This window comes from Chrysemys picta, chromosome 8 (genome assembly GCF_011386835.1).
Source record: "Chrysemys picta bellii isolate R12L10 chromosome 8, ASM1138683v2, whole genome shotgun sequence".
Taxonomy (NCBI): domain Eukaryota; kingdom Metazoa; phylum Chordata; order Testudines; family Emydidae; genus Chrysemys; species Chrysemys picta.
The window spans coordinates 72,524,101-72,540,836 of NC_088798.1; the positions used below are offsets into that span (position 1 = coordinate 72,524,101).

The following is a 16,736-nucleotide window of genomic DNA, read 5'->3' on the forward strand; positions in this document are numbered from 1 at the left end:
AGATTATTTATAGACAGAATCAGGGTGAGTAAGATAACAAAAGGCTTGTCATTAAATTAAATTAAGGATTGTTAGATGATCCTGAATGCATTCCCAGGCACTCCAGTTAAAAGATAGGAAACAAAGGGTAGGAATAAATGGTCCATTTTCAGAATGGAGACAAGTAAATAGTGGTGTCCCCAGGGGCTTGTACTGGGACCAGTGCTGTTCAACATATTCATAAATGAGCTGCAAAAAGGGGTAAACAGTGATGTGGCAAGTTTGCATATGATACAAAAGTACTCAATATAGTTAAATCCAAAACAGACTGCAAAGAATTACAAAGGAATCTCACAAAACTGTGTGACTGGGCAACAAAATGGCAGATGAAATTCAATGGTAAATGCAAAGTAATGCACATGGCAAAATATATTCCCAACCATACATACACAATGATGAGGCCTAAATTAGCTGTTACCCATCAAGAAAGAGATCTTGGAGTCATTTGCAGTACTCTGGAAGCACTATGTTTCCAGAGAACTGAACATTTATAAAAATCCTTCTCACTGTGCCTGTATCATCCTGAATTCATTCTCCAGCTTCAGAAGACTTAAAAATTATCTCCAGTCATCAATGGGACAGATGCAACTGAATAATGTAGCTGTCCTTAATGAGCATCAAGACAATACCAGGGAACTAGATGTGAATAAGATTACTGACAGCCCATCCAGAAAGCTACAGTGAGACATAATGTCTTTAAAATGGGACATTAGTGAAGACAGCTTGTAGGTGATTGCAATGATTTTAATATACTGTAATTCATGGTAATGTAATTATGTAATTCATAACAATGTAATAATTATTAAAACAGTAAAGATCCAATGATAGACACATTCAGTAACTAGAATATGAAAGAAGTGTATAAATATGCTGGAAATAGCCTCCCCCCCAAAACTGGCAGAGTGCCCCCCCAAAACACACATACCTCTTCAAAAGCACCCAGCAGCAAAAAACAAAGTTAGCGCCTATGAGTCTGGGGCCCCCTGGGGGGTCATGAGCAAGTTTTAGGGGGCCATCAAGCAGAGCCAGCATTAGACTCACTGGGGCCCAGAGCAGAAAGCCAAAACCCCACGTTGCAGGGCTGAAGCCCGTGGCCCCGCAACCCGGGGCTGAAGCCAAAGCCTGAGGAACTTAACTTTGTGGGGCCCCCTCTGGTGTGGGTGTGACATTATCTAATTAAAATATGACCATGTAGATCATTGTTGCTACCGCTGTTATATAATTGCCACAAATCTTGTACAAAGTATGTCAAGTGAGGTGTCTATGGAAAGGTTATGATTTGCTGAATATGATTATGCTATTTGTATGTATGTATAATTTTTGTATTTGAATTTATGAGCATTGGCTCTATACCTGTATTTCAAATATGTTTTCTCCCACAAAGTATTTAACCTGCATATCTTGAAGGGGCTATTCAAGTTAAATGGCTCATCAAGGAACACTTAACTCACAATGAACCATGGGAGATGCCTATCTACACTTAATGGACTTTCCTGTGAACTTTCCATCTACTAGTATAGATAATGGCTTCTGCTATGACTAAGCGAAACCATGCATGGACATGTGACCTGCCCATATGACTCCAAACACCATCTTCTTACCTGTAATTTTCCACAGTCAGAACAATGGGATTCCCTTCAATTGGCAGAAGCTATAGAAGGTGCTGGAAACATCTCCATTTTGCCTCTTTCCTGCTCAAGCCTCTGGACTATCATAAAAAGCAACAGAAAGTCCTATGGCATCTTTAAGGCTAACAGATGTATTGGAGCATAAGCTTTCGTGGGTGAATACCTACTTCGTCAGACGCAGTATTGCCCACTTCGTCAGACTATCACAGAATCATAGAATCAGGGTTGGAAGGGACCTCAGGAGGTCATCTAGTCCAATCCCCTGCTCAAAGCAGGACCAATCCCCAACTAAATCATCCCATCCAGGGCTTTGTCAAGCCTGACTATGAACTTATACTAATGGGGACATTCTAACCAAAGGACTGAGGACCTTCCAATGATTTGAAAGCAACCAGAGCCAGCAGTTTATTTCATCCCTTCTACAAGCCTGATCCAAGAACTTTGCAATTATTGTATGCATTTAATTCCTTAACCAATTTTAGCTCTCACCTTTCTTTCTTTCTTTCTTTCTTCCTTTCTTTCTTTCTTTCTTCCTTTCTTTCTTTCTTTCTTTCTTTCTTTCTTTCTTTCTTTCTTTCTTTCTTTCTTTCTTTCTTTCTTTCTATAAATAAACCTTTAGATATTAGATGCTAAAGGATTGGCAACAGCATGATTATTGGGTAAGATCTGATATATATATTGACCTGGGTATGTGGCTGGTCCATTGGGATCAGAAGAACCTTTTGTTTGATGAAATTGGTTTGAAATAACCACTCATCTTTAAGTTTAGTGTCTGGGTGTTGAATTCAGGACTGGAATGCCTAAGAAGACTGCTTTTCTGACTTCCTGTTAGCCAGTGTGGTGAAACAGAAGTTTACTTTTGTTGCTGGTTTGGTATATCTTATGGGAGGAAAACCACCAGTTTTGGGGTGTGTCTGCTCAATTTCTCAGCAGTTTGTCCTGAATTTGGTATTCTCAGTTGTGACTCACGGAGGCACAATGACAGTGGGGCCCCAAGCAATTGCCTTGCTTACTACCTCCTAACACTGTCTCTGGCTTTTATATGCAGAAAAACAGTTGTGGCACGGGTGGGCTGTGAAGTTTTTATAGCATGTTGCGGGGAGGGTGTCTCAGAAAGAAAAAGGTTGAAAACCACTGATCTAAGGTACAATTAGACCAGGGTAAGAGATTGGTTCTTTGGAACAGGGAGTAACCTGAATATTGCTGTGATTCTTGGTGTAAGGGCCCAGCTATCAGAAAGGGATACTTCCTTGGGTAGCAAGATTGATTGGAGTATCCAAGAGGACTGTCTGAGACACCATATTAAGGCCTGTTATAATGCCCGAGGAATTTCCACTTGACAATTGTTGGTGAAGTCTAAGTACAGACCTCACAATTAATTTGGGATTTGGGTCCTGCTTTCAAACAGTCTGCCCTGAGGTTGATACTCATGCTCTTGTGTCACTGCAGGTAATGTTACAATTGCATGAGCCCTTTTGTTATAGGTTCATACTGGGAGCTGTTGTTCAGTTAATTATCTACAATGAGCCATAAGTACTTTTCAGAGTCACTGTTTTCCAGGGTACTATTCACTATCCTGTCAGAATGGCCTATATTCTTTGTTCCTAGAAAGCTGATTTTGTATTTGACTGTATTAAAATACATTCTATTCAATAACATCTATCTTACAGTCTACATGCCTCTGTATCAATGGTCTGGCTTCGTCATTATTTACCATTCTACCAATCTTTGAGTTATCTGCACAGTTCATCAGCAAACGTGTACTTTCTTCAAGGTCACTGGTAATTTTTGAAAAGCATTAGACTGTGAAGTAATCCTTGCTGCACCCTACCAGAAACAGTGCCATAATTGGTAATTTCTCCTTTACATTTAAATTTTGAGATCTATCACTCAATAGAACTTTAAGCCATTTATTATGGATCATATTGTCATCCATTTGCCAACTGGTAACAGATTTTGGTGTCTTGCAGGATGGTTTTCTGTTGGTGGAGACCGTACTTGAACAAACTCAAGCAAACCTCTTTTTCAGAAATCTCAGTTGAAACACTAATATCCGGTTTCCAAGAAGCAACTTTGCACCAGTAATTGACTCTAGTCTGAGACATTAAGGTGAACAGGAAACTTTCTTGTTGTTTGCAGTTCCCTCCCAGAAGAGAGCCTGCTTTACAAAAATTAATAACCATGTGCCATCTGGTGACTCCAAGCACAATAATATCTAATTTGGATAGTGCTAAAATTTTAATCAGTTGGTGCTGCAGTTTTAGATCAAACATCTGACAAAAATCTAAATATATTACATCAACACAATTACCTGTGTTAATCATACATATAATCTAGCCAAGGGATGGCATAAAGTTTGTCTGAAAAGACATATTTCTCGGGAGATGATATTGATTGGCAATACTTATATTTCTGTCCTCTAATTTCTTACTTATAGATCCCTGCATCTACAATTTCATTATTTTTCTCCAAAATAACTTCAGTCTAACTAGACTACAATTACATGGGCCATTCCCTTTTGTGTTTTTAAAATATCTTATTAAACTATGTTAAAACAGTCTTCTTTTATTCTTTTTTTTGGTTCTAAGAATTACAGTCTTCTTACAAAAGACAGAAAAATGTTACAAAATGAAGGATGTGCTCTTTCATTCTGAAAAGTTTACATATAAAACTCACATTAGGCTTCTGATAGGACTGTTAATATAGGCTGGTGTTTATCTTTTTTAGGACAAATACCAGGTTTTGGAAATAAAGAACATCCCAAGAACTAAGAGCATATTCCTAATAAAATAATGTCTTCAAAAGACTTTAGCCCATGCAAACCGAACACTTATACCTACATGTTATACTTAAAAAAATATTAAATACATTCATTGTACTATCTTTACCACAGAGAGAGTGTTTCCTCCCATAACACATTAGTCAGTGATATCAAAGCAGGCAAGTGAAACAATAAACAGAAGTGTCTGAACTTTTCCACTTATAAAAATAGCAAAATTCTGCTAATATTAAACCATATGCAGCCATGATAAAATCCTTAGGGAGGCACAGAGACAGAGTATAAATCAGAGGAGAATTTGGCCTGAAGTCATGATGCAACATGCAACAATTTCAGTCTGTCAAGGCCCAGATGTGGGGCACCTAGAAATCCCTGTCCCTCTCTATGCATCCCAGTATGCTGACCCAGCCTACATTGCTCCCTGAATACTCTGCTCTTCTCTTCCTTATGCCTAGCACCCTATAATTACTTCATTCTCCTTCCATTTTCTGTCAATATCCTGCCTCATTCATGCACCTCCTCTTTCTTCCTATCCAAGACTCTCACTTTCCAAGACCAATAATACAGCTCCTTGATACCCAGACTCCTAACCCCAGTCCAAGTCCCTCCCAACCCATTGTCTGTCCTTCATATCTCCTTCAAGAATCCACCCAGCATAAAGTGCATGGTGTTAGACCAATTTTTTTTATCTTGATCTAAACTTCTCCATTCTCCCCTCAACCCACCTTCCACCCATAGCTAGCAACAGATAACTGAACTTTGCTCTAGCCAATACAAAACACAAACATTTATTCACTTAAAAATTCTCTTTTAAGTAGGACATAATTTTTCAGTTCTAAGTTTCTCTAAATTTCCTGATATAGTGACATAGTTAGTCAAACACTTCCTCTTCCTATTTCCATCTGAATCCCTCCCACAGCAGTTCTTTGGCTTCTTTCTATAACTCTGCTTTAATTAATCCCAATGAACTTCCTTCCTTCCTAGATTGTGTGATATAGAACAAGCTGTTTCAAGTTTTTATTGTATATCTTTGTAAGTTTTCTACTATGTCCCTGAAAATATCAAAAGACACTTCTACTCAACAACGGAAACAAAACAAAGCAAATCAGGAGTTTCTGGGCATAATCATTCTGAAGATCTTATGATTCAAACAAGTTAGAAACATTTTCACAAGTGAACTACTGTTATATTTGTCAGGTGTCTGGGTGCAGTCCAGACCAGTGAGAGGTTGCGTTACCACCTGCCCTATAACTCTGGGTGCCTTAAATACTTTGCTACTGTGGTTCACAGTTGGGTCATCAACAGTCAGCAGATGAGCATGCAGTTCCCTGAGTGTCTGTATGCCATGCAGCCCTGCTTCAGCACTTCTGAACATAGAGGTCTACTCACAACACAACATCCCCACTGAGGTCTCCAGCAGCCTCCGTTATACCTGCAGGGTGACCCCAACACACACCCTGTCCTGAATTTCCCCCAAACCATCTGCCCAGAAGTGTCCAGCCCTTTCCTGGAACACTCAGAGAATTAATAAGGTTTTTCCTCATCTAAAGAGACAAAAGCTCAACTTATTACTTTAACTGGAGTTAACAATCACTTCAAATAAGAGTAATATGCTTTCTAGTGGCTAAGACTTAACTTAACAAGCTACTGCCTTGGTTCAAGGTAGATTTTCTATCAATCTTTCTTCTTTCTAGCCATGGCTGACTTTCTCGCAGTCGGGTCTTTCCACAGAAGTACAAGGTGTTGGTTTTCTTTGTTTTCTTAGGTGAAAGGTCTTTGCCTAAGCAAGTTTTACATACATTCAGTTCCCAGAGACTTCAACCCCCTTGACTGAAGGACCCACTGTTCTCAGCTTGCAAGAGGTCTGGCCCCTTGTGCATGTCAGTTTTGTTCCCAGACTCTGGATGACCTCATGATGTTCTTCCCTTCCTGTGGACTTCCCGTGCCACTGAGGATTCATATATAAATGGGAATTTAATTGTTTTTGGTCACACCTTGCTTAATTTCACTGGAGACAGGTAGACAGCTGCCTTCCCGCCTGTCTGGGAGAAAACCTGTTTCTCCTTTTGTTGGACACACAATTTAAAGCATAATATCAGTGAATATTCATAATTCCTCATATAGTATTAATACCTGCATTTTACAATGATATTAATCACCTGTGTGTCATTAGCTTCCATAAAACACCTTATCGGATACACTTTTATAATACAGTAATATTGTATACTATCAGATGATTCAATTTTTTGTCATCTGAGGTTAAGACCCCTGTCTTTATAGTCCAGAAAACCATTTTCTCCTTCTGGGAAGAGACTCCATGCAGTCTGGTGAAGACTATGCTGGTTCCTCCCCTGCTGGTGATAGTTGAGTTTCTTCTTCCACTCCTTATTAGCTTGATGGCTTTGTTTATCTTCTATGTAAATGCGCCTTTATTGTCTCTGCACGAGGACCTAGTCAGCCAAGCAAATACACATCCCATTGTCTAGGGCAGACTGGTCTTATACATTTGTTGCCTGTGAAGGGACATGCCTTCTCACTGGCTGGGAGGAGGCTAAGGAGCTCCTCTGGGCCTGTGCTGTACTAACAAGGTACACCTGCACAGCTTGTTCCTCCTCAAGGAGGAGGGTCTTATAAGGGGAAGCCTACCATAGGAAGGGGTGGTGACCAGGAAGAAAGCTGCTCCATGCAGAGACTGTGAGTAACAGAAGCAGGCCAGGTGAGGACAAGAAAGCCATGTGGACCACACTGCTTCCACAGCCACCCCTGCTAACAGCCAAGTAACACACCCCAGGAAGAGGGGTAGTAGGTAAACACCACAAAGGAGCAATAGACTTTCAGAGACTGAGCCTGTAAAGCCCTATCCAGGGGGCTTTCTGAGACGCTGACTTTTGTTCCAGCCAGACCCTCCCCTCTAACAAGGGACAGGGAGAAAGAAGAACCAAGCCTCTGCCAAGAGGCAATTTCCCCAGAAAACTCCCCTGATTGCAGTCACTGGGGGTGTAGAGAAGGTGAATGAAGGACAGTGGGACCTGGGTGGGAGGGTTTAGGGAGTCCCGCTACCTCCTACATTGCCCACATTTTAAGAACATAGCACTAGCATATACCCATAACTCTTTGTACATACATCACACAAGAATATTGATAACTGAGTTATTAGTTTTCCAATCATATATAACACACCACCTTTTGGGTATATATCATAACAACAGTGTGCTAGGTGTAGTGAGTATGCCAGAGTTGCTGACACAGAACTGTGAACCACCAATAGGCCTCTGTGTCACAATATTGTAAAAACAAGATAACATTAAAATTAATTTTCTTATTTTTGCCACACTACACAGACATGCTTTACTATGGGGTGACATGTTTCATGGTATTTCAGGGAAACAGGTTTTCTTTTGAGGGAAGTGTAAGTGGGGTTCAATAATATGGTGTAAAAATAAAGCTATATTCAACTTTTAATATAAATTAGTTCCCACTATTTCATAAAAAATAACTCTTCACTTCAGTGACACATTCTACAACCTATTTTATCTTTCAGATAATTAAAACTAGTCAAAATAAACCACTATATATTTGGTATATTTCAATAGACTTGTCTATTAAATGAGGGATATAAGTAACAATGATTACAAATTAAGAGGTATTCTTTGGGCTAAACAATGCCTTCCACCATGTTACCAATTTATTAATGTACACATTTCAATATATTTGTAACTTTCCAAGTCATGTAAAGGTGCATTTGGGTGCAAAAATGAAGTGCCCACTTTAAAACTACAGCTGAGTAAATGCTTTGCATTGATAAAATGTGAAATGATATATATTACATTTCCACATGAAGGATGCAGAGAACTGTACAAATATATACGTTTATATATTAGCCAAGGACAAACACTCTCACCTTCGTCTCTATTCCTCAGATGGAAAAGCAATACAGGGCATACAAAGTCCAAACCACACTATGTAAAGTGGCAGACTCACCTGAAAAAGTGGCTGATCCCCATTGCTCAAACTCAAATCCTCCGACATGAGGACGGATTCCTTTTTTTTATCAATTGACTGACATGTTAGGGTACTTGAATAGTTCCGTTTTGGTAGGGTAAATTGGCTCTTTCTGGAGTCCGTGGTTAGAGAAACCTCATGTGAGTAGGAGTGAAGAAAAGCTCTGACTCCATCGAGCCCCACAAACTGCGAGGCCGGAACTCCACTGAAAGTCACACTCGAGGAGTCAAACAGCGGCGAGTTTCTCCACCGGCGGAGCCTCAGGGTCAGTAACACTATGATAAAGGTAAAGAACAAGCAGGAAACGGAAGCCACAGCGATCACCAAATACAAGGTGAGGCTGGACTGGGGGTCTGTAGGAGCTGAGAGGCTGCTTAAATCGGAGAGGATTTCGGGGATGCTGTCAGCCATCACCACCGTGACAGTGGCCGTAGCAGAGAGAGGGGGCTGCCCGTTGTCCTTCACTAAAACCACCAGACTTTGCTTGAGCGCATCTTTGTCGAGAAAGTAGCGCGCTGTCCTGATCTCGCCGCTGTGGAGTCCCACAGAGAAGAGCCCCGGCTCTGTAGCCTTCAGCAGCTGGTAGGAGAGCCAGGCGTTCTGCCCAGAGTCTGCATCCACTGCCACCACCTTAGTGACCAGGTAACCCGGCTCGGAGGAGCGAGGGGCCAACTCCACTCCCGTGGAGCCATCGGTGGGAAAGGAGGGGTGTAAGATGTGCGGGCTGTTGTCATTCTGATCCAGTATAAAGAGAGTGACGGAGACATTACTGCTGAGAGGTGGGGAACCCCCATCCTGAGCCTGCACTTGGAACCGAATCTCCCGGAACTGTTCGTAATCGAAGGAGCGCAGAGCGTAGAGAGCCCCAGTCTCAGAGTTAATGGAGATGGAGGAAGAGAGCGGAGCTTCCTGGATCTGAGTTCCAGTAATGGAGTAAGTGACTCGGGCGTTCTCCCCCCAGTCGGGGTCATTCGCTTTCAGGGAACAAAGGGAAGCTCCACTGGGATTGTTCTCTGTGATGTACAAAGTGTAGGATGTCTGGTTGAAGATGGGAGCGTTGTCGTTTATGTCTGAAAGTTGCACTAAAATTGTTATTTTGGAAGCCAGATTTGGAGTTCCTCGGTCTGTGGCTGTGATCGCCACATTGTAATCCGAGACCCGCTCCCGGTCCAGGGGTCTGTCAGTCACCAAGCTGTAATAATTGTCAAATGATTTCTGTAACCGGAATGGCAGGTTGCCGGGTATGGAGCATGTGACCTCTCCATTATCTCCAGAATCTTTATCTCTGATGTTTAATAGAGCAATCAGAGTCTCTGGAGGGCTGTCTTCGCTGACTGAGTTGAAGAGAGAAGTGATTGTTATTCTGGGAGCATTATCATTAACATCAATCACAGTAACCAGGACTTTAGACCTGGCCGAGAGGTCTCCAACGTCCTTTGCTTGAACCTCCATTTCATATGATGCGGCTTCCTCATAGTCCAGGTTTCCCACAATTGATATTTCTCCCGTTTTAGAATCCACCTGGAATATCTGGGACGCTTTGTCTTTCATCTTCCTGAGTGAATATGTGATCTCCGAATTTATCGCTTCGTCCGGATCTGTGGCGTTTACTGTCAGCAGCAGAGACCCGATGGGCACATTTTCCAAAACACTCACTTTATAGACAGCCTGACTGAAAACTGGTGCATTGTCATTTGCGTCAAGGACGATAACGCGGATCTGCGCAGTGCCGGACCTGACTGGATCTCCCCCGTCAGTGGCTGTGAGGATTAGATCGTGAACAGCTTGTTCTTCCCGGTCTAGAGACTTTTCCAGCACCAGTTCGACATATTTGTCCCCGTCAGCTCCCGTTTGCACATCCAGAGAGAAGTGTTTGTTACTGCTGAGATAATAGCCCTGCACAGAACTGGCTCCCACATCTGCATCCTGCGCCTCCTCTAGAGAATATCGGGTTCCCACCGCGGCTAACTCACTGATTCTAAATTCCAATTCATCTTCCTGGAAGCGGGGCGCATTGTCATTAATATCTGTGATTTCAACGTCAACTATGAAAAGCTTCACTTTATCCTCAACAAGAACCTCAAGATGTAACAGACACGTCTCTAGCTGGCCACAGATTTGCTCTCTGTCAATTCTTTCTGTGGTGATTAAATGACCGCTCTTAAGATTCAGAGCAAAATACGGAGTCCTACCTGTGGAAACAATGCGGACTCCGCGGTCTGAGAGTTCCTTTAGATCCAGTCCCAGATCTTTTAAGATATTCCCCACGAAAGAGCCTTTCTGCATTTCCTCATGAATCGAATAGCGAATTTCCCCAGAAACTGTCTCCCAAGCGGAAACCAATGTAAAGCAGAAGAGGGCTAGTCCTTTGCAGCCGCGGAGCCTTGCTTTATCCGCCATTTCCAGATCTTTGAAGTAGAGGTGCAGGATCCTAATCTCGGGACGCTGTAGTTTAGTGTAATATTTATTGTTTTCTTTCCTGAGATACTAATTTATATAATAATTATACTGCGGATATCATTCATGCAACCGTTTGTATGAAGGCTGAGCTACAGACTGTTTGAGCTCTCTGTGTTTTGTGCTGTGAAACAGACGGCTGGGCTGCCTGAATCTCTGATTGCATTTCTCTGCCTCTCTGGTGAACAGCGGCACCCAGAGTCTCAACCGATAACTGCAACAGCTCCAATAAATACTTTTAAAATTGGCTTTCAATATGTTCTGGGTTTTTTTCGGCACCATGAGCTTTATCCAGTCTTAAAACTACGTAATAAATCTACAAATTAAACAAATATTGCTGTGATGGCGTACTTACTGTTAGCTAGACTCCTCATCTTGATGCAATAATTTTATAAAAATGTGTCAAACGAACAAAACTATTCCGTTCTCTCTCTCCCCTTCAAATTGGGGATAATTCACGACTATGTTTCATACTGGGAGAAATCGACCTTGAATATAAATCATACTCGAATAGGACGAATCATTCCTATTTTTGTTGTTTTCTTAGACATTACTGCACATACGAATGCGTAGAGTACATTCTTTCATTCTCTTTCACTTTTAATCTGTATTTTATTTTTTCACGAGAACAAAAATGTCTATGCATCGTTCTAAGGAATTTTGCACATGTAAAATTCAGTATAAATAAAAGCAAATCCAGCAGCCTGTCTCCTATCCCCAAGAGGAAGACTCGTACTCTCGGGAAATTAAAATATCGATAACGCTCCACATTCGTCAACAACAACAAGGTTCTTTCCTAAGAGCTCCTGAAAACAGATGTTTTTTGCAGCATGCCCTAAAGATCATCAGAGTTGGAGATTGATATTAGTTTCCAAAGTTAAGGACACTCACAGTAAAATACCCTGCCATCACCTTCCCCCTTCTCTAATTTACCCCGTTGTGGCTCCAGTTCCGGTGTTTCCGCCTATTCCAATTAGGCCAGTATATCACATTTTGAGCACCTTAAACTTCACTTAGAAATCAAAAGACAGCCAATGCAGATCATGGGGCACTGGTGCTCCCTCCTGAGACAAGACCAAAAGTACCTTATTTATACAGGTGGGGATATTTAGTTATTGTAACGTAGCATTTCAATTTTCTTATAAATCGAATAGTTTTTAATGATGTGTGAAAATGAAATACCTGTGAAATCATGTTATTGCATGGAAAAGGAGATACAGAAAATATCTCCTAAAGGACTATAAAATAATATCTCATAGGTTCTGTTTACATCTCTTACATCTATATGCAAAAATTGTGTCTTATTCCTTTGGGGTGACCAAGCATTTATCCCTAGTTGCTTTGTGTTAGATATGCTTCAATCCTCAGAGACTGATGAACAGAAGGAAGAAGGGCAAAAGAAAGACAGGGATGAGAGGGAGAGCAAACTGTGTATCAGCCTAGAAATTAAAATGTTACCCTAGAATCATTTTTAATGTTTAGGGAATAATTTAATCATATTATCAGGAAATTTTCTATTTATGTAACTATTTTTTTCTGTGCCACTTTATTCTCCCATGCTATGGATGAGGCACATTAAAAATATCTTTATGTTTATATTTGTATTAATACCCATTCCATGTCAAAGGAAGAGAAAGATATAATAATGTGGAAATAAAGTAATGTCTTAACATGACAATTATTATAATACATTGAAACTACTTATTGATAGTCTATATCTCTTTTGGTATTTGTGCATCATGACATATTCCACACTTATCAGAAAACTATTGCTTTTCAACTTGTCTCATCAATGAACTTGGCACCAGAACATGACACCACTTAAAAAAAAAGTTCTTTACGGAAAGCAAGCTGCATTACAGAAAATAAAATAAAAATGTACTCATAAGATAATTAGTCAAGCAACACTTATAGCAAATAGTGTATTACTAAAAAGGTCCAAGAGCTCTAATTTTGACTAGAATTTAAACTGTTTCAAACCGCAGATACACTAGCGCATCACGACAGAATCTCACCTCATGCAGTGTGTCGGCCTCAGACTTTGGTTCTCCAGGCGCAGATTTACTGCTCATAGGTAGCATTCCAGAGTTGTCTCTGCAAAGAATGTTCTCTTCTATGAAATTCTGACCATTTGATTTTAGGATGCTAAACGCCATTATGCCAGAGTCTGCGGCTGAACGTTGATTATAGCTATACGGTAAAGTCCCATCGCAGTAGCTGGGGGGCAATCCGGGACCCGACTTGGAATAATCAGAACGGAAACATCGCAAAACTGGGGGATACATCGACCTTCCACATTTCATCACAATGGCCAGTGCAACTGTCAGGAGGAACAAAAATGAGATCAAGGCTAAAGCCAACACCAAGTAAAACTGTAAATCAGACTGAGGTTCCGAGTCACCCGATTGGTCACTCATTTCCGGAAGAGCCTCTTGGAAGTTCTCGGCAAACACCAGGTTGAGAGTCACTGTGGCGGAGAGAGGCGGCTGCCCGTTATCCTTCACCCGGGTGACCAGCCTGTGCTTCACAGCATCTCTGTCCGCAAAGGCGCGGGCTGTCCGGATCTCCCCGCTGTGCAGCCCCATGCTGAAGAGCGCCGGTTCCGTGGCCCGGAGCAGATGGTAGGAGAGCCAGGCATTGTGTCCTGAGTCACCATCCACCGCCACCACCTTAGTCACCAGATAACCTGCCTCGGCCGAGCGAGGGACCATCTCGAACGAGGCGGAGCCATCGGCTCCGAGGGAAGGGTACAGGATGCGAGGGGCGTTATCATTCTGATCCAGAATAAACACCCTGACGGTGACATTGCTGCTGAGTGGCGGGGACCCGCCGTCTTGGGCCTTCACTTGCACTTCAAACTCCCGGAATTGTTCGTAGTCGAAGGAGCGCTGCGCATAGATAGCTCCGGTCTGGGAGTTAATGGAGATGTAGGAGGAGAGAGGCAGCTCCTGGAGGTTGCTGCTCAGGATGGAGTAAGTGAGTCGGGCGTTCCGGTCCAGATCCCGGTCTGAGGCTTTTACACTGAAAACAGAGGCCCCCGAGGGATTGTTCTCTGGCACATAGGCGGTGTAGGAAGGTTTTTGAAAGACAGGGGCGTTGTCATTGATATCCGAGATCTGCAACAGGATGGTTTTCTGGGTGGAGAGGGGGGGAGAGCCTTTGTCTGTGGCTATGATTGTGATATTGTACTCCGGGGTTCTCTCCCTGTCCAGGGTGCTGTCTGTGAGAATTTTGTGATAATTATTAGAGGACGACACTATTTTAAAAGGCAAGTTGTGCTGAAGATGACAGGTGACGTCTCCATTTTCACCGGCATCTCGGTCATAGACTTTGATCAAAGCTATCACGGTTCTGGGCACTGAGTCTTCGGAGATAGGACTGGACATGGATGTTACAGTCACTTCTGGGGCGTTGTCGTTCTCGTCAATAATTTCGATCTCTACTTTGCAGTGACCTATCAGATCACCGCCATCTCTGGCTTCTATCCCCAACATGTATTTATTTTTCTTTTCAAAATCCAGAAGTTCTGTACTTGTAATGTCTCCTTTCTCTGGGTCTAGGCTGAATAATTGGCGCCCTGTGTCTTGTATGTCGCTGAAGGTGTAGGTGATCTTTGCATTCAACCCTTCATCCTTATCCATGGCTTTCACCTGAAGAACAAAGGAGCCTTTTGGTAGATTTTCCCTCAGTCTGACCTTGTAGATCTCTTCAGTGAATATTGGAGGATTGTCATTGGCGTCAGAAATTTTAAAGTTAATGGTAACTGTCCCCGATCTAAATGGATCTCCCCCATCCACAGCCGTCAGAATCAAGTGATGAGAACTTTGTTGCTCCCGATCTAAAGGTTTTTCTAAAATTATTTCCGCATGCTTAATGCCATCTGGGGTCTCCTTCACGGATAGGATAAAATGGGGGTTTTTACTGAGCTGGTAACTCTGCAGCGAGTTGATTCCAACGTCTGGATCTTGTGCAGATTCTACTGGGAATCGCGCGCCTGATAGTGTCGATTCACTGATTTCTAAATCAACGCTGTTTCTTTTGAACCGCGGGGCGTTATCATTAATGTCCCGTATTTCGATGTTCACATGATAAATATTTAAAGGATTTTCAACCACCGTTTCGAATGTCAGGACACAAAGGGGTGTCTCCCCGCATATTTCCTCCCGGTCTATCCTGCCATTCACATACAGGTTGCCATTTCCCTCATTCACACTGAAATATTGCTTTTCCGAACTGACACGGAGCTTCCGCTGCTGCAATTCTCTGACATCCAACCCCAAATCTTTGGCGAGATTCCCCACAAGGGAACCTTTGGCCATTTCCTCCGGAATCGAATAACGAATCTGCTCCGAGACCGCCCGGCAGAACAAAGAGAATACAAAGGGAAACAACAGTACCTGCCGTGTGACTGCCCGGCTCAGATCTCTGTGCCTGATTTCCATCTCAGTCACTCTCCGATACGCTCTCCTGGCCTGTCTGGTCTGAATAGATTCTTTGTCTTAAATTCCCGTTACATCGAAAGGTTTTCCAGACTAGTCACTTTAAGGTAAACAAAATGAACTTCTCTGCCAAGTAACACACCACAAATCCCGGAGACGATTTCTTTTCTCAGCAAGTGTGTGAGAGCTTTCCCCTGCTTTGTTTTCTCTCGGATCTGTGCTGTGTTACTGAGCAATCGCACTGCAGGAGACTCCTATGGATCTCCAGCAGCTGCTCCTGCACCGCGTTGGCCAACAGCGGCACTTGCAGTCTCGGCCGCAGAACTACAGCTAAATTGATCTCGTGAAAGAGGAAGTAGATTCGTAACTCATTGACAAATATAAACTGCATAATCTATATGAAAATGTAGAAACGGCTTGGCATCAATTTTAATTTCGTTTTCTTTTGTTTTCTGTGAAGTTTTGTATGTTCAGGTTCCACAACTGTTTGACTCATTTTTAAACGACATTGTGTAGGATTAGATAGTCTCTCGTCAGGAAGAAAAAGTTTCCATGAATTCCTAGATTTTGTGACCTATAGTAGCTGTATAGAGGGAGCCAGATTCTGATCTCGTTACTGCAATGTAAATCTGGACACAGCTTGATCCAGTAAAACACGGTAGCGAGAATCATTAAACAGCGATTATATTCCACCTCGCCGTTGATTTGCTCCAGTCTTTGTCCAGTCACTTAAGCCCTCTGTGTTTCAGTTTTTCATTTTGGAAAGTGGTAGATAATATTGGCAATGTTACCTTTGCAAACTATTTGAAATGTCTGAATAAAAAGTGCTATTTAAATTATAAGTATTATTACTCTAAATTCGTATCTGTATAAATAAGAGCAGATTTTGACCCAAAGAACATTATTTTTTATGTACAAAATGCAAAATGTCAACAATTGAATGTGTTGGAACTGAAATTAAATAAGCAACTGTAAGTTATGTTTAATGTATATGACCAATCAGTCACAGATTTACAATTTTTAAGGCCGTCAAGAACTTCTAATAGCATTTAGTCCGACCTACCACACCACACAGGACAGATAATTTCACCCAATAATGCCTGCAGTGGGGAAACGATTTCCCCCTAATGTGTAAGTGGCATTATTAGAGCATTACAAGTGGTGGTTCAATCATATTTTTTAGAAAGACAGCCAAACGTTTTTTAAAGACTCCAAGTGACGATGAATTAGCTACTTCTCTTATCAAAGCTTTTCTAGTAGTTAATTACTATCACTGTCAAAAAGTTGCCTAATTTCCAATTTGAGTTTTTCTAACTTTAGGATCCAGTTATTGCCTCCTCATATCTGTCTGCTATATTAAAGTTCTCTTAAATCAGGTATGTTTTCCCAGTG

At 41.8% G+C, this 16,736-nt stretch overlaps 1 protein-coding gene across 16 annotated transcripts in view; it reads right to left on the reverse strand.

The window, feature by feature from the left end:
- The window catches only part of LOC101938858 (protocadherin gamma-C5-like), a 415,891-nt gene that overhangs the window by 226,016 nt on the left and 173,139 nt on the right, over positions 1-16,736 (reverse strand). Inside the window, exon 1 of one of the 16 annotated variants that reach the window (XM_065555783.1) lies at positions 12,921-15,607. The exons of 14 other annotated variants lie outside the window; for them this stretch is intronic. In XM_065555783.1, coding sequence (XP_065411855.1) covers positions 12,921-15,347 — 2,427 coding nt within the window. In that variant the 5' untranslated portion in view covers positions 15,348-15,607. Of the gene's footprint in view, positions 1-8,427; positions 11,220-12,920; positions 15,608-16,736 lie in introns of those variants that run through there. One more of the 16 variants, XM_065555788.1, reaches the window with a different exon arrangement.